The sequence below is a fragment of the Zonotrichia albicollis genome, chromosome Z (genome assembly GCF_047830755.1).
Source record: "Zonotrichia albicollis isolate bZonAlb1 chromosome Z, bZonAlb1.hap1, whole genome shotgun sequence".
Classification (NCBI taxonomy): Eukaryota; Metazoa; Chordata; class Aves; order Passeriformes; family Passerellidae; genus Zonotrichia; species Zonotrichia albicollis.
Genome location: NC_133860.1, coordinates 50,262,128 through 50,281,160, shown reverse-complemented (window position 1 = coordinate 50,281,160; position 19,033 = coordinate 50,262,128). Strand labels below are relative to the sequence as shown.

Here is a 19,033-nt window from a genome sequence, read left to right as displayed (position 1 = left end):
ATCCTCAGCAGGTTCACAGATGATACAGAACTGGGCAGTGTGACTGATACACCAGGGCATTTTGCTGACAATCAGAGGTGATTTCACAAGAGAAAACACCTGAACTACAACAAAGAGAAACTGGAAATACCATAACTGAGGAGAAATAACCCCTAACAGTATCATGGGCTGCTTTGGGCAAAGAGTGGTAAGCAGGTTGAAGAAGGAGAACCTTCCACTCTGTTCAGCACTGGCAAGGCCACATATAGCCATACTGTGGCCAGATCTGGGCTACTCAGTACAAAAGAGACATGGATACACTGCAACAACTTGTGCAGGGTAACAAAGATACAGTATGTACTATACTAACTTTCATATGAGGAGAGGCTGAGAAAGCAGGGCTTGTTCACCTGAAGAAAAACCAGCCCAAGGGAGACCTTGTGCACATGTAAACCAACAGGACAGAACGAAGATGAAGCAGCCAGATTCCCCTCTGTGGTGCCTGGTGTCAGGACCAGAGGCAATGGGCACAAACTGAAACACTGGAGGTTCAAGATTCTCTTGGAACATCAGGAAACACTTTTTCATTGTGAAGGTGACACAGATTGTCCAGAGGGGTTCTGAACTGTGGATCCTTGGAGATATTCAAAGACCAACTGAACACAGTCCAGGAAACCTTTAGCTTTAGCTGACTCTGCTCTGGCAGGAATATTTCTGCTGATCTTTGGAACTAGATCTTAGATGTCCTATCCAAAATCAGCCATTCTGCAATTCAGTGATTTGTAAGCCAGTGGCCTGTTTACAGTTATAAGCTGCAAAAATTTATTAATTTGGTTATTTCTATGATTTATGAGAATGGTCATATCACTCGTATAGTAGTATCATGGAATAGATAAGTAATTATTGTAAAATAGGAACATTACCTAAACAAACCAAATGCTCCTGGGTACTGTAAGCTACACATAGAAGGAATGAACTATAGAGCCTTAGGATATGCTCAACCTCTCATTTGCTGTGGATACAAACCTCAGGTTTCAAAATGATGATGTTTCCCCTCCAATCTTTTACTAGTCTGACAGCCATTCATATACGTATTGGTGTGTCTCATCATTATTGTGTTATACACAATGTTTTTCATACCTGTACCAAGTGAATGAACAATTTTTAACGACCTTAATTTTTCTGTCACCTTTGCCATCCTCTAAGTTCCCATCTTGAAATGTTTCTGTTATTATGGTCAATCGGTGAGGCAGCAGTGACTGAAGGAACTCTGGGAGTGAGGGTTAGACCAGGCTGTACAGGAGGAGCTCCATTCACAAGAGATGGAAACAGCCCCAGGGAGCATGGAGAACAGGGGTGTGGCTTGGCAGTAGGGCAGGGATAGCACTTTGCATGGCAACTCACATGAGCAGGGCAAACAGCAGGGGCTCCTCTCCCACCATCTGTGAGCAGCCAATAGAGGCAGCAAACAGACTGAATAGGTGGTAAGGAACAGCACCTTTTAGCCCCAATCCTTTTAGCATACTAGTTTAACCTTCCTCAGCTAAAGTGTTGACACACCAAGCTTGATCATGTGTAGCTGCAGGAGTCACTGAACCAGCCACGTCAGAGGCCTCCAGACAGACAAACCTGCTGATGGGAGATGGAGCTCTCCAGGTCACAGGCTGCCAGGAGTGCCTTTCTGCAAGGCTGGGACTGGCAAACACTTACTTTGCAGAAGATGTGCTGTGGTTGAGGTGCTGTGTCCCCAGAGGAAGGAGCTACAGGAAGAAGTGAACAGGAAGGCTGTGTAATATTTGAGCACACGAGGAAGGGGATGGGGATTATTTTCAGAGACATTATGGTCTCAAGGCTCTTAGGAGTCTCTAACTTACACTGCAGTGGAGAAGCAGATGGACTCAGAACCCTGCACAGTAATTAGCCCAGGGTCTGCTAGTCCAGGGTCTGTCGAGATGAAGACTGGAAGCAGTTCACAGTGTACACCAGGAGCAAAGTTCCTCCTCTTTCTCAGAATCTGACAAGTAGCACTGGCACCTTCTATAGCATGTGCAAGGCTTTGGAATTAAGAACGTCAGACAACTGAGGAGGTAGGTAAAGGTCCTTCTGGGATCAAGTGGCCTCCTAACGCAACACCATCTGTACCCCACATCACAACCTCCTGTTAAGAGGAAAAGGAGGGTAGTTGTAATAGGAGACTCCTTTCTAAGGGAATGGAGTGACATGTAGACTGGACCCAGCTCACAGGGGCACGGATAAGGGACATTACTGGAAGATTCCCCAGTATATTAAGGCCTTGTGATTCCTATCCTTCATTGGTTGTTCAATGGAACGGTGATGATATAACAAAGAGAAGTCCAAGCGCAATCAAAGAGACATCAGTGTTTTAAGAAGACTGATAGAAGGATCAGAAACACAAGTTGTGATTTCCTTGCTCCTTCTGGTAACAACAAATATTATTAATAGGAACAGGTGGATCCATCAGATCAATGTGCGGTTCTCAGGCTGGTGTAATCAGAAAAACATTGCTGCTTTTGACCATATTCTACTCAAAACCTGGTCTACTGACAACTTTCAGAGCAGGAATATGGAACTAGAGATTCACCTTTCCCAGAGGGGAAGAAGAATTCTAGCACAGGAGCTAGCAGTTGTTGATAGAGCCTCAAACTAGCTTGGAAGGGGAAAAGGGACCAAACCAGACCCACTATGGTGAGCAATGGGATGGTATGACAAAACTTAAAGAAACAAGCACTAATGGAATCTATTAATCAGCTTCATTGACTACAATGTACCACACATGAAATGTTTCTACACTAAGGCATACCCCATGGGAAACAAAGAAGATGAGCTGGAAGCCTGGCTCTGTCCCAGAGATTTGACATTATTGGCATAAGTGAAACCTGGTGGGATAAGTCCTGTGACTAGAGTGCCCTGAGGGACAGTTACATGCTCTTCAGATGGCACAGGGGCAGAAGAGGCAAGGGAATGGCATTGTATGTAATGAAAAGGACAAATTATGTGGAGCTGAGAGGTGGCAATGGCACAGTTAGAGCCTCTGGATAAGAGTCAAGAGAAAAAAAATAATGTGGATGTTATCATGGGACTCTACTATAGACCTCCCAGCCAGGACAATGATGCTGACAAATTATTCTTTGAGGAACTAAAGGAGACTCCCAAGTCAACTGTCCTTGTCTTTATGAGGGACTTCATCTTGCCAGAAATCAGCTGGGAGCATCATGCAGCAGGTACAACCTGGGCCAGATCCTTAAAAATCCTGGATGACAACTTTATGGAATAGGTCCTAAGGGAGCTGACTCAGAAGGATGTTCTTCTCAATCACTTACTTGTCAACAGAGAGAATCTCATGGATCAAAGTGGACACTGGCAGCTGTCTTGACCACTAAGAGATCAAGCTTAAAATCTCAGCTGACAGCAGGAAAAGTGCAGGCAGCAATTCAGGTATCAGGTGAGATAGAGATTGAATTCAAGCTGCTCATTAGAGAGAATTAGAGAGTAATGTCCCCTGGGAAAATGTATTTGCAGACACTCAGGTCCATCAGTGCTGGTCACTTCTTAAACATCACCCTCTAAGAGGACACAAGCAGGCAATTCCCAAATGTCTGAAGTCAAGCAGACAAGGCAAAAGGCTGGCTTGGCTGAGCAGGAATCTTCTCTTGGAAATAAGACAAAAAAAGGAAGGTGTGTGCCCTTTCCACTGGGATCTTGCCTAGTGGAAGCAAGGTCAGGTGGCATGAGAAAAATAAGAGATGCTGCTCACCACTGTAGGGAGAAAATTCGTGTGGTCAAAGATCAGCTGGAGATGAAGCTGGCCAGAATTGTGGGAGAAATAAAGAGATTTCTCATACAACAGACAGCATAAAAATAATATTGGCCTCTTATAAGATGAGGATGGTCACCTCACAGACGGGGACACGGACATGGCAGAAGTGTTCAGTGCATTCTTTGTCTCTGCCTTCAACACCAATGATGGACTATGGACTAAGGGAGTCCCAGTGTCTTCAGCTGGAGGATCAGGACTGTGAGAATTATAAACTTCAGTCAAACCTGAACTTGAGTGGGATCTGTTGATCCAGCTGGATCCCTACTGATCAATGGGGCCTAATGGGATTCCTCTGAGAAGCCTCACAGAGCTAGCTGATCTCATAGCAAAGCCTCTCTCAGTAATTTTTGAGTGGTCTTGGGAATCCAGAGCAGTACAAGCTGACTGGAACCTGGTGAACTATCTTGGTTTCAAAAGACAGGTGTCTCCTAAGACAGGCAGGAGTCTCTCTTGAAATAGAAAATGTGAACCCCGTCCCTCTGACAACTGACATAATCATTGAATACTTCAGACATAATCTGAATTATTATAATTTTGAATTTAAGGGGCTCTCAGGCAAAGATATGGGAGTAAGAATAACCGTTCTTCATTAGGAAAATAAAAATAAAAATGCAGTATTATAAAACAACACTGACAGAGTCAGAATACAAACTGTCACCCTGTTGGTCAGGGTGTTAGTAGCAGTCTGAATAAGGGTGGCTGCAGTCTTCTTGCAGTGACAGATGTAGTTCTGTTGAAACAATGACCCTGCAGAAAGGGTGTATTTTTCCTCTGAAGGTCCAATGATGGGCCTAGTCTTCCTCTAGGAATCCAGTGGAAAAAGCTTCTCCTCTGGTAATGCAGTGAGAAAAGGCTGCCTGTGGTGTTCCAAATCTCAGATTATATCCAGGTAGGAATGCTTGGCTCCTCCCCCTGGGCAGAGCATCTCACAATGGGATGATGTAATTTTATCAGTCATGCAGTGACATTCAATGGCCCATCAACAGAAGATATCTTCCTGGAGGGAGGATGGGTTGTGGAAAAGATAAAGAAAACTGCCCCACCTGGTTTTAATGGCTGAGCTACTAACAGAAGATAACTGAGATAAAGAAAACTGTCCCAGCTGGTTCTAACAGATGGCAATAGAATGCACACCCCCAACCACATCTTTCATTGCAACCAACACATGATCATTGTCCCAGTTTTCAAGAAGGGCAAGAAGTAAGACTCTGGAAAATCCTGGCCTCTCAGTGTCACTTCAGTGCCTGGTAAAGTTATAGACAACATTATTCTGGGAGCTATTAAAAACATCTAAAACATAATGCAGCATTTGGTCATAGCCAGCATGGCTTCATGAGAGGAAGTACCTGCTCATCAAACCTGATTTCCCTTTATGACAAGGTAACACACTCAGGTGATCAAGGACAGCTGATGTAATATTTTTGGGCTCCCGCAAAACCTTCTGGCAACAAAATGTCCAGCACACAGCTGGATAAACACATCATGTAATGGGTGAGCGACCTGCTCCTGGGTGGAGCACAAGGGGTTACAGTGAATGGGGTGACATCAGGCTGGGGACCTGTCACTGGTGGGGTTCCACAGGGCTGCATCCTCAGCCCAGTGCTCTTCAGCATCTTCATAAATTACTTGGACGTAGGACTGGAAGGGATGCTAAGCAAGTTCCCAGGTGATACAAAACCAAAGGAGTTGATGCCCTTGAAGGCAGGGAGGCCCTGCAGAGAGGCCTTGACAAATCAGGGGTCTGGGCAATCACCAACCATATGAAGTTCAACAAGAGAAAGCAGTGCTGTGGAAAGGGGGCCTGGAGGTCCTGGTCAATGAAAAGCTGAACCTGAGTCAGCAGTGCCTTGGCAGCCAGGAGGGCCAACCCTGTCCTGGGGGGCACCAGGGACAACATGGCCAGCCGGGCAAGGGAGGGGATTGTCCTGCTCTGCTCTGAGCTGGGACAGCCTCACCTCCAGTGCTGGGGGCTGGTTTGAGTGTCACAATACAAGAAAGAAATTAAACTATTAGAGAGTGTCAAAAGGAGGGCCATCAGGATGGTGAAGGACCTTAAGAGGAAGCTGTACGAGGAGGGGCTGAGGTCACTTGGTCTGTTCAGCCTGGAGCAGAGGAAGCGGAGGGGAGACCTCACTGCAGTCTTCAATTTCCTCCTGAAGGGAAGAGAAGGGGTAGGATCCAGTCTCTTCTTTGTGTTGCCAAGTGACAGGAGTCAAGGGAATGGCCTGCAGATGTATGAGGGGAAGTTTAGGTCAGACATCAGGAAAAGGTTCCTCACCCAGAGGGTGACTGGGCACCAGAACATGTTCTCCAGGGATGTGGTCACAGCACCAGCCTGACACAGCTCAAGAAGCATTTGGACAGTGCTCTGAGGCACATGGTGTGACTCCTGGGGATGGTGCTTACAGGGCCAGGTGTTGGACTTGGTGATCCTTTTGCATCTCTTCGAACTCAGCATATTCTGTGATTCAGGGATTATATGTAATGTGTATGGCAGAATTTGATTCTTCTAAGTAAAGCACCTGAGTTCATGCAATAATGGCAAAATAATGCCATCTTTGGGGACATGGCACCTGTTTTAAGACAAAATCCTCACAATATTAATAACTGGAGCAAAGACAATGCATTAACATATTACTTAGAACTGACTTATGTTGGTGGTCAAAACAAGAAAACTGTATTATCAGGTTTACAACCCAATTGACTAATGCTGTATTTCTGATAGGATGTTTAAACTCTGCTCTAATATAGGAGAAATTCTAGAAACACTCAATGTTGTATCACCTGGACCTACTTTCTTCCTTCATTCATTCTCACGGAGTACTCCTTCATTCTGGCAAAGAAAGAATCTTGACTGTGAAATAAATATACATATACATACACAACAAAAGAAACAAAGCAGACATACAGGAAAAGGAGAACAGGAAATTAGAGCAAAAAAGAAGCCTGTGGAAGCCATGTAGAAATTTCTATAACAAGACTCTTCTTAGGATTAGAGTCCAGATTCCAGTCTAAAGTCAACCCAAGTACCTCTATATACTTCATCTTCATGGTCCTAAGCTTCATATCTTCTTGAGGTCCTCGGAGTTGTCTATAAAAATTATAGTATCTAAATTGGATATTCATTAGACAACTGATTTAATGGAAAAGATCACTAGCACTTGCTCAAAGAAATAAGTTTGCATTTGACTAGCTCACATGGTGAACTGTAACTGCTCTGTGAACTTTCTAAGAGGTTCTTGTAGACTCAGACAGAGGTAGAAACCATTTCAGTTATTAAAAGAAACCAAGTCTTTTTGGGCAGCAGCAGAAAAGAGGAAACTCCTCCCTTTCGAATTATAAATCTTTATAGTGCAATTCTTTATGGCTAGGAAGAGAACTTCAGACGCTTTTCATATAACCCCAGCTGTTTAATCTGTACCCTTTTGGAAGTCAAGCTGTGTGCGTACGTGAGACAGAAACATTTTTGCTTCTCCTCAACCCACTGTAAAACTATGCGATTCTTACAGGGGAAGCAAAGTACATTTCCTTGGCAGAGAATGGCATTATATGGCTTGTGAGTCTTCATCCTTTTGTAGTCTAGTTAGAACCTGTGATCACAGGGGACCACGGTAGGCAAATTAACACTACACCCATTAACAAAGACACTAAATTTTACCTAAGTAGAAAGGCAACAGGGTCTAAGTTTCACTTACAGAAAAACAACTCTGAGCTATTCAAACAAGATCCTCTTTATCACTTCCTTTTAAATTTACTATTACTCCAGAGTCAGTCCAGTTAGGCTGTCTGCTGCTAGGTTTTAAGCAATTTGTTTGAAATTCTAGCAAATATATCAGTAGCAACACTTATTAATTTCCCTACCATTCCCTATGCAGTGCTCAGCCACTAATACAGACACAAAAGTGCAATACAAACAAGTATTCCACAAATACTTAATGAAAACTTTTGTTGTAGTTACAGCTGAAAGGGTGTTTCACACTGGAAGAAATTTGCATTTTCAGTAAATTAAGATACATTCACAGGCTTCAGGACATTAATATAGTAGACAGAACAATGAAAAGGTGTTGCAGATCAATAGCATTTTTCATCTGAGAATGAAAACATTTTCTTATGGTATTGGAGTAAAACTGGTAGAGTTTAGTCTTAATGAGAATTTACAGGTAGACTCCTGGACAAAGGGATTCCATCTGTAAGGGTAAACTGGGAGGGCTTTTGTTTGTTTCTCTTTTGTTTCATTATTGTCATTGTTCTTTGGGCTTTTTGTTTGTTGGTGTGTTTTGGTTTTACATGTAGCAGTTGACATGAAAGATAAAGTGTTTTTTCTCTTTGTCTTACAGGGTGTGTCCAAACCCTAATTTATTGATAAAATCGCAGAAGCCTCTTCTTTGGAAATAATAAGAGCCAGGACAAGGCTACAGGTGTCCTCTGAAACTAATCAGAGATCCATTGGTTTTATTTTCTTTCTGATCCTTCACAATTAAAGCTGCTTCTAGATATTGTCTCCTGTTACAAACTATTTTCCTATATTAGAGTGTCCAGTAAGAAAATATTAAGACAATTTTTAAATTGGTTTTACCTTTTTCTTGGAGCTTTTTGACCAAAGCTATGCTTTGTAGTTAATCTAAGATATATTTGGCTCACTCCTTTAAAAATGGGTTTATTTATAATGCCAAATAAAAAATTAATCACACTCTGCTGTTGATTTTTGAGTTTCCCTATTTTCCTTGATTATAATTTAATACATTATGCCTGATGGAGTCCTAAGAGTTCACTAAGCAACAGCTGGTTCTATCTGATTGATAAAAGAGCTTCTGGGAAAAATAAGTAGTTAAGGGCAAAGGCACATAACATGTGCACATACACCAGAAACTGCTACAAATACCTTAAGTAAAATATAGCATTAAAAAAGCAAATACCCAACTCAAATGTTAATATACAAATGCATTGTATGGATAATTAGACTTTGAACTCCAGGGGATTTCCACAAGTCTCCTTACAACTTCCCAATACCGTATTGCTTAGCATAGTTGTGAGTTTCTGGAAGCTAGAAAGATCTACTTTTTGCCCTTGATCCAGTGGTAGAGAGAATTAAGTCTGCACAGGCCAGAAGTCTATAAGTCTTGCCTGCTGAATATATAGGTTATCATAGCATACAACAGACTGAGTGCAGATCTTGGAAGAAGGCACAGATCTGTAAATGTCACCAGCCATTCCAATGTGAAGCAGTTGATCTGCTTCTAGACACTTTCATAATATCTCAGATATGAGGAGAAAATTAAATATATTTAGCTAGACACATTAAGGCAGGCTCTTAAATGAGCTTAAATGCTGCTACTAAAAAGCTGACTATTACAACTTACCACAAAATCACTCTTTGTGATTTACTTGTGATTCACACAAGATTAAAAACACTTTGTTTTTCCCTTAGAAGGCCAACTGTGATGTACCAATGGCCCCTAATAAGACACTATAAGGATCAGGAAGTTCCCCAAATGCATCAAAATTTTCACACAAGCTAGGTCCATTTACAGTTGCATGCTTCAACCAGGCTGGCTGATATCAATTTGAAAAATAACACTGGCTTGAAAAAAAAATTTTGCAAGTCATAACTCATGAGCATTTGCAAATTCATTTCCAAGACAGAATTCTAATGACTTCCAGAAACCAGCCTGCAGTCATGAGAAAAATCCTGGAAAGCTCAGAGTCCAAAAGTGTAACTAAATCCTACAGGATTAGACAAACAGCACGCAGACTTCTCCAGCCAAAATAAGGAAGTACAAAGCAGCTGTCCATATGACGGCAGTTACATTGAAATTGCTATTCCATCGTGCAAAAGCACAACACCAAATACATCCTACCCAGTGCACACACTGCTCTTGTAAACTCACTAGTGTTTGTTCCTTCCTGTATTCCTCTTCAAAAGCTTTTGAATGCACAATTTGCACTATTTTTACATCTCAATTGCCAAGCCAGCATCTATTCCCTCTTGGTGGTTTTAAGCTGGCAGGAAGAGTTAACACTGAGAAGTATTCAGATAAATAACATGAACTGAACTTTTTCCAAACTTAGACAAAGTCAAGATGAAAACCTATTGGTGTGTCTTAATGCCAGATTACAAAAGCTGTCAGAAGGCACTTCTATAACAAAACTCTCTTTGGGAGTTGGATTGTACTTTTCAACATACATTTACTAACTTGTGTGACACGCCCAACAAAAAAAACCCCTTGAGATTAATTTCTTTGTCTAAAGACATTGTCTCACCAGTTCTCTCAAGAGGCAGTCTGAAAACATACAACAAAAGCAAGCCTAGTTCACGTTTCCTGTCAGTGTATAATGGATATTGCCACCATTTAGAAAGTGCAGGATTCCTATGCCAGCAGAGTATGACTGTTCTGTATTGCACACTGGTTTTTCTATAGCACTATGATATGTCAGTGTATACTTTGCTAAAGAGAACTTTCTGTCAACAATCAGTGTTTCATTGGCATTAATGTGCAGTAAAAGACAACGAAGCATGACTCAATTAAACCACCAAATACTGCATTTAAATAACATTAACCTCTGACATTTTAAAAGAACAGTGCAGAATTTTAGCTGCATGATTCTTGTTAAGGTCAGTGCTTTAACATATACAGCTTCCCACCCCAAATGTCTCTCACATAAATTTGTTTCAGTAAGCCACCTGAGAATGAAGCCTGAAACCAGGATTTATCTACCACTGCAAACATTACAACTAAGGTTTCTCCCACACTTTTGTTTATGGGAACAAATTTTATTAACCTTCATATGGTGTTGAGGTAGGAAAAGATTTCATATTTAATTCACAATTCGCTCACTTTTCTTTTGATAGTTACCTTGTGAACTGAGGCTTACAAATTATTTTCAAAAGATTTTCAGTCAGTGAAAATCTAAAATGCTATATATATGAATGTCACAGGATAGAGTGTATCTTTGGGTTCCTCCCCATATGTGCCAGTAGAATCCCATGCATTTTAAGGATTTTTTTTGAAGTTCTAATGGCAAGTCAACACAACATACACTGAAGGTTACTGAAACTCTCGCCTGATTCATAGAAAAGTTGCCCCCACTTATTTTGCAATGCACATGTGCCAGATTTTTAAGCCTAACAGCATTTTTCCTGTAACGTGTAGAAGGTACATGCCTTTCTTAACCATACTGCTCACAAGTACAGCATCCATGATCCTTGTTTCCACAACTTTTAGGACCACACCATTAGTGTGGACTAAACTATTCAGATATCTACAAGTCAGTTAGTGGGACTGCTCTGTGGGCTAGCTGTATTTCACACAAAATTAAATGTAATTATTTAAACATAATTAGCATTGCTTTATTTTTGAACAATCTCCTGTTTCTGTCATGCAGTGGAAGATTAAAAAATTTGTTTATCAAGAAAAAAAAATAGGATAATACTTATACAATACTGGTGACAGCACTTGTGCTTAAAATCTAATCTTTAAATTTAACATTTTAATCTAATATCTTCTATTTTTTAATTACTGACTTTCATGAAATTAGTCAAAACGAAGACCAACCACTTATGAAGCTTTAATTTGGCATAATAGAGCCATGAGAAGGCAATCTGACATCAGTAATAATTTTTAGTACTATTAGCTTATGAAGAGACAGGAAACATGGTACAATGGAAGTGGTAAATAAAGAACTGAAGAAAATTATTCAGTGGATCTCCCTACCTCCTGCGGAGCATTCCTTGGAAACAATTTCGTTTTCAGACACTTCCTCATATTTTGCTTTGTCCTGGTTCAATTTTATTCATCAGTCACTGGACACCAGAAATAGCAGACAAAGATTCAGTTTCATATGCATAGCTGAATGGCTGATTTGCAAAGCACTGAACTGCAATACATAAAATTACACAAATTGCCCAAAATTCCTTCATGATGCTCCCCGTGACAGCAATCAGATCCATGTGAGCATGACAAAGACCATGTCACCTTCCATCTCCCATTGAAGGACAATTTGCAGAGACCTAAGTGAAAGTCACGTCTAAATCTGTAAAACTGAAGTCATAGTAGAGTCAAAGTACCTATACGAAAATGTTATTTTTCCAGTTTCATTCTGTACATAAAGATGTTAAATAATTTACGCAAAAGATCACTGTAGGTTCCATTGGTTTAGTTGAATACTCAGCAAAGAGGAAAGAAGACAGTGAAACACTTTCTGAGTAAATACTGAGGTACATTTTTAGGCCATCTGGAGACTATGATGCAAAATGATTGTCCAAAAATGATCAGATTACAAAGACCAAAGTGAAGTCAAGTCAGACAAAATCTAGTCATTTCATACTGGGCAAGATTAAAAAATAGGGCAGAATGTCCTAATAGATTCCTTTGTTAGTTTGGATTTCAAGGCTAAGCAACAACAGAATGGAGAAAGAAATGCTGAGTAAGCTTGGCATTCCATCACCAGCGGTAGGAGAGGTGCTCTTCACATATAGATTTCATCCAAACCTTGAAGCTGCCAGGGGCTTTTTGGGGTTTATTCACTGGAGATTAATCAAAGAACTACAAAAAACATCAGGAGAAAAATGCTACTAAAGCAATTTTGTATATCAGAAAAGAGTTTAAATATTTTTAGGAGCTTAGTTATAGTACATGCAAATTCATCTTAAATTTAAAGCATTGGAAAACCTTTCAAGTACAGAATAACTGCAGAATGATCAGATGCTCTTATAAGTGATCAAATGATCAGACTGACCTAATTGACAAAGAGGTTATGTAAAATATTGCCTTTCACTTAATCCAGGGTTTTAGCAGTGTTTGGAAACTTGGAGAGCCCTTTACAAAATAAAGTGTCCCACTAGTCCCCCCCATGACTAGATACATGGACAGTAAGTCAGCCGAAAAACTGCCTGAATTAGTGAGCTCAAAGGATGGTGATCGGTGCCACAAAGTCACCTGGAGACCTCTCACTAGTGGTGTACCCCAGGGGTCAATATGGGGACCAATTCAGACTCATAACATTGTTAATGGCCTGGATAATGGAAGCCACTGCAAAATCCTCAAGTTTGCAGATGACACTAAATTGGGAGAAACAGTTGACAGGTCAGAAGGATTTGCTGCCATCCAGACAGACTTTTGACAGACCAGAGGACTGATAGGAACTTGATGAAATTAAAGAGAAGAAAGGCTGCTCTGCCTGGGGAGTACTACCTTCAGCACCAGAACAGGATGGGGAACTGAGACTGACTGGGGCCCAACTGTCTGGGGAGCAGAAAAGTACCTGGAGGTACTTTTTGGCAGAAAAGTACCTAGAGGTTCTTGGTCTTCCTTTCTTACCATGAGGCAGAAATGTGCCCTGGCACCAAAGCAGGCCAACAACCCTTTTGGGCTGCATCAGGAAGAGAGCTGCCAGCAAGTCAAGTGAGGCAATCATTCCTCCCTAATCCAGCATTGATGACTCTGTATCTGTAGTAATAGCTCCAGTCCAGACCTCCCTAGAACATGAGAGAGATGGAAATAGAGAAGTGAGTCCAGTGAAGGACCAAAAAGATGACTAAAAAAATGACTGAAGAATAATCTTTTCTCATAAGAGAAGAGGCTGAGAGAGCTGTGATTTTTTTAGCTTGTAGAAGAGAAGGCTCAGGGAAATCTTACCAACTTGTGTAAATACCTGTAAAGAATATGGAGCCATGCCGTCCACTGAGGTGCCTAGTGACAGGACAAAAGGCAATGATCAGCAACCTGTTGTAGTTGACTAAGGGGGCGTGCTGGAACAGATGATCTTCAGAGCCATGAAACCTCAGCTCCCTTGGTTTAACTTGGTAAAAGCATGCAAGATCTTTTACAATGGACGATACTCCCATAAATGCCTATTCAACTTGACAGTCATTGAATTCTGCTGAATTAAAAAAATAGCTGTGGGACAAAGGAGCCAAAAAACCCGTTTACTACGACTACTAGTGTAGTACAGACAGTACTCTAAGGAATTGCTTAGAGTATGTGGAGTGATTATATCGTCAGTCCAATAACCAAAATCTTTGCTGAGAAAGATATACATAGTGTGCACAAAGGCACAAACACAACTTGTATTAAGAGCTATAAAACTTAATGCAGGGAAAAATAATGTATTATACAACCTCTTTTCAGACATGTGTTACTTCGCTGGTAAATAAATTAATATTAATTTTGAGACTGACCAGAAAGCCAATAACTTGTTGCACCACATTCAAAAACCATGGAGATTATTTTAACCCCACCAAATACAGTCTTTCTTCTAAGGAAAATAGTTGCTCTTGCGAAGAAGTGCTGAGATGAAACAAGTGGAACTAGTCCTCTTTAAATTCCAGGCTAAAAATGAAAAGCTTTGAAAGTAAAGATCAAGACCTAAAGCTCTGTAATTTTCAAAGCAAGGCAGAGCAGATGGTAGAAAACAGGATGGTCTGTTGAAAGCTACTGCTACGGTACTGTCTTGCCACATTCTATACAAGCATGACTTTTATTGTGTCCCCAAATGATAGGGAAAGATATGCTTTGGTAAGCTACAAACTACATTTGTAAACTACTAACAGGGAATCTTCTACTTATTTGGAATTTATAACAAATTTCACTTCACCAAATGGAAGAAAAAGCAACTCAGGGGTATCACACTAAAGATAATGCAGTTTACTACTCTCAGCTTCTTCACAATGTAAGAAGGAGGAGATTTTGATTACAAATGGGACCTCTGACAGCCAAATAAAATACATTTCAAAGTCTCTTCTAAGTGGATGGCTTTAAGAGAAATGGTACATAACTCAGATAGTCAATATTTAAATAGAGTGAATGAGGTAGATGTTCTCCTTCAATGAAAACTTAAAAACTAGTTCTTGTGAGAAATGATAGCTTGTTAGATCATCCTATTAACTACACTCAGTTTGCTATTGTTATGATCCCTGTGAAATGACATAGAACCATGCCTAGAGCTGTAACTAGAGGAGATACTCCTAATCTCAGTAAGATAGGGATTTCAGAAAGAAATCCTTTTCCTGTCTCTACATGCACAATATCACATAGACTCGCAATGATGGGAAAGGTACAAGTAGACTGCAAATCTTCAGCAGTTTGAGACCACACAGCAAAAAGTAGGCACTTTCTTTCTCAAACTGTAGAGTGCCATGACAATATACCTTCATAAGTGCTTAAATGCATCTATACACAGTAGAGAGGAAAATGATCAGTGAAATATATTCTTTTATTCTTCATATTAATAGATCTTTGAAATTAAATTTGGAAAAGCAGAATACAGTACTTGTGGTGCCTTCAAGAACAGTCACTGTCATGAAAGAGTGGAGCCAACCTACTTGGAGGAAAATGAAAAGTTCCTTCTTCCCTATTCAAGACTAAATACACAAAGAAAATGAATGTTCTTCCTCTGTCAGCTGACTCTTACATGTAAGAGTTCTTCAAGATTTATTATGTGGCATTTCATGGCTCTGCATTGTTATACAAATATACATGTACAAAAAGGCTATGAGCAATGGACTGCACAATAAGAGAATATCTGAACATTTGAACCTCCCTTAGATTAAAGATCTTCCGTTGAAAATTAAAAGGCCTATTAGGAGTGCTTTGCTTTGCTCAGCCTGGAAAAGAGAAGACTGAGAAGACCTCATTGCAGTTACAACTTCCTCAAGAGGAAAAGAGGAGGGGCAGGCACCGATGCCTTCTCTGTAGTGACCAGTGACAGGACTCAAGAGAACTGCAGGCTTGAAGTTGTGTCAGGAGAGTTTTAGGTTGGATATCAAGGAAAGGATTTTCATCCAGAGGGTGGTTGGGTACTGGAACAGGGTCTCCTGGGAGGTAGTCACAGCACCAGCCTAAGAGACTTCAAGAAGCATTTGAACAGTGCTCTCAGGCATATGCTGTTACTCATGGGATTGTCCTGTGCAAGGCTAGGATTTGGACTTGATGATAACTGTGGGTCTCTTTCAACTCAGAATATTCTACGATTCTAGAGTACTTGAAAACAAGGGTAGTTGGAAGATTTGTTCATTTTAAGTGATAAAACATTTATGCATATATTCTTTTCCATCCAAAATGGAATTTCAGTAGTAGTCATGAAGCCTTAAAATCAAACCCTACATTTGACATATTAGACGAAATTACAAATTCCATAATGCATAATATTATTTTTCTAATGTATCACTTGCCCATACTGAGAAACAATCTATTATATAGATTTTGCATTCAATTTTTTTGTCAAAAACTACACAGCACATCAAAAGTTAATATCACTAGGGAGTTCTGTGATTAATATGAAAACAAATGGTATATTAAAAATTTCTTTTGTTCTTCATTCACAAGGATGAAAATGCTAGGATTTAACCTTTAAGGGTTAAAGAGTTTAATCAATGTCAATGTCTGATCTTCTGAAGGCGATAAAGAACAGTCTGTCTAGCGATACCCAACAGAACATCACTTTGTCAAGCCACAAAGCACCCAAAAGCTTGTCAAGTAAGTTACCAGAAACCTCTTTGTGGTTAGAACTCAGCTCCTTCCTGCTTGACCTATTATTTGATATTTGACCACTTGGTTGCAAGACACTTGCTCTTTCCAGCTGAAATGTCACTGGGGCATCTTGTCAGCTCCCCGACATCTCGGCCTGACATACAATTTTACTTTTGTGTGCTACAAGGCAGAAAATGCAGGGCAATGGCCTTGCTTTAAATTCTGTCAGCATCAAAGATGGGCGTCACTCTTGGGTCCTACCAACAACAACAAAAAAGGAGTCTATTTGAAGGTCAAAACAGCCATTACTTTTTAGTCTTTCAGCTTAAACTAAATATATTACCTGCAATACTGGTTTGGGAACTGTCCTTATAAAGTATATAAACATATCATCAGAAATCCTCTCTCCACAATTGTTCTTTCTTATGAAATGCAGACTTGATAAAAGGGTGAGTTTTCAGCGCCTGCAGGGACCAGATTCAGTGGTTAACTTAACTTGTTCAAATAGGCAAGTGGTATCATGTAGCTTTACAAGGAGCAACCTGACCTTCTCACATTGACCAGCAGTGACATTATTGTGCAGGAAGAGAAGCAGTCACATCATTTCTGTTTTGCACAACCTGCTTAAAGTTTGCAACTAAATGCTTGTCTTCAGTTGAGCTGACAAGAGAAAAGAGGGGGCTCAGTGAACCATGGCAGGGCTGCCATGAAATGACAGGAATCATTGGCATACATTTCAAATAGCTCTCTCAATCCTATTAAAGTATTGCAGTCCTGCTTTAAAATAGACAAGTATGAAACAACTTTGATAGATAGAGACTAAAATGGCTTATTGATTTTTTTTTAAGACTGAGGAAAATTACCCAAAATGTGTCATTCTTTAACATTTAAAAATATACTACATGAAAAATGAACAACTGCAATAAATAAAAGTTTAAAGAAATAACTGCTTCAGTATGCAAAACTGACAGGTGCAGAAATGTGAACACACAAATGCACGTTTTCACAAAACCATAAAATTAATGTCAAAAAATACAAACGCTGAGCTACAATTCAAAGATAGCAAAAAATTACACTTTATTGCATCATTTTACATTAATATAATTTTTCCCTTCTAGAATATTATTGATACTAAGAATCTGAAAATTCATTTTCCATTGTTCTTCTGGGATTGGATGTGACATCCAGGGTGAAGAAACAGATTGAAGACAGAGAACTGTCTCTGTTTTGCATAACACTGTAGGATGTGTCAAGTTCAGCTTGCAATGCCAAAAAGTCTAGGACAGAACTCTGGTCAGGCTGAATTTCTAGCTTGGAGCCATGCTGATGTTTGAACTACCTCTTGTTTCCTGGAATGATAAATAAAAAATAAAAAAAAAAAACAAAGCACAAAGAGAATTTACACTTAGTGTTAAATTCCTTTCACAAAAGTATGTATATGAAGTATTTGCAAGTGTTTTCGTCTTGTTTTAAACACTTACTTTGGTACCTGAGAGCCAATAGCCATATTTAATAGAAAGAAACAAGGCATATTTTCTCAGGTATTCTGCCCAAGTAAGTGTTAGAAAAAAATAATCTCCTGTATTTGAAGTGCTACAAATACTTATAGAGAACTTTTACCCCCTCTTCATTACAATTACCAGATTTCTTTTTAATCAATTACCAGATTTCTTTTTCATCAAATAAACAAATGTTTTCCAGTCTCCCCATCACTGTTACTAGGAAACACATGACATGCAAATTATGGAATGTATTTGGGTTTATTAAAATATATATTATCATCAATTGAAATCAAACACTTAATACTCTTCAAATGTTAGCCTGTAAGAAAATGGCCAGAAAACACACACTGAATGTACATTGATGGGAACATGATTCATATTTCAATAAGTCCCAACATTCAACCAAACAGATAATTCAACATTAAAGAACTTCCAGCACTAAAACATCAGGCATTGTACTTTGACAGATTATGGATAATATCAGTATATCAATACTAGCAATTCTTTTGAAAATGGTAAAAAAACGACATTCTGTATTCCCCTAAACAAAGAAAAGAAAAATCAACGACACATAGCTCTTCTGCCCTTTACCAATGCACTACATTGTGTGAAAATAACAAAAATTTAATCAGGTCTTATAACATATGAAAGCATCATATGCAAAGCATAATTATAGAATTAAAAAATTAACACACTGAATGGCCATTTCAGTATCTCTGAGGTTTAGAACACTTTCTTTTCATCATTTAAGGAAGAGTATAAATGCATATATAAACACACACACATTGAGGCAGAAACCCATATCTACAGACACACTAACTCATATATATTTGGAGAGAGGCTGAAGCGTGTGTGTATATTCGTATTTCAACAAATCCAGTCTCAATTATATGTATAAAGACACATTCGTGAAAGATTCCCCTTCCCTCAGTTACCACTGCTGAAGAAAAACCAATTGTTGCCTCTAACACCTACTTCAAAAGGTCCCTTTGATATGAACCCTTTTGATTTCCTGATTACACCACAAGCTATATTGCAGCCACTCTAAACTCCTAGGCTATGCTAGACCTTCATTAAGAACTCATACGGAAGCAAATTTAGATGACTGTTTCAAGTACATAGTTAAAATGAGGTAGTGCCCTGAGTTTTTCTAAATTTTAGGTCTGACGAGGATGAAATAACCAGCAGGACTAGGAAGTAAGATATGTAATACTCTAGTTTTTCAGTCCTTCTGAGCTCTACCCTAC

The 19,033-nt window shown here is 39.7% G+C and overlaps 1 protein-coding gene across 6 annotated transcripts in view; it reads right to left on the bottom strand.

The window, feature by feature from the left end:
• CCDC171 (coiled-coil domain containing 171) overlaps nucleotides 1–19,033 on the bottom strand; it is a 266,135-nt gene that overhangs the window by 80,196 nt on the left and 166,906 nt on the right. Inside the window, exon 24 of one of the 6 annotated variants that reach the window (XM_026794231.2) lies at nucleotides 17,337–17,633. The exons of 4 other annotated variants lie outside the window; for them this stretch is intronic. In XM_026794231.2, coding sequence (XP_026650032.2) covers nucleotides 17,592–17,633 — 42 coding nt within the window. In that variant the 3' untranslated portion in view covers nucleotides 17,337–17,591. Of the gene's footprint in view, nucleotides 1–17,336; nucleotides 17,634–19,033 lie in introns of those variants that run through there. One more of the 6 variants, XM_005488137.4, reaches the window with a different exon arrangement.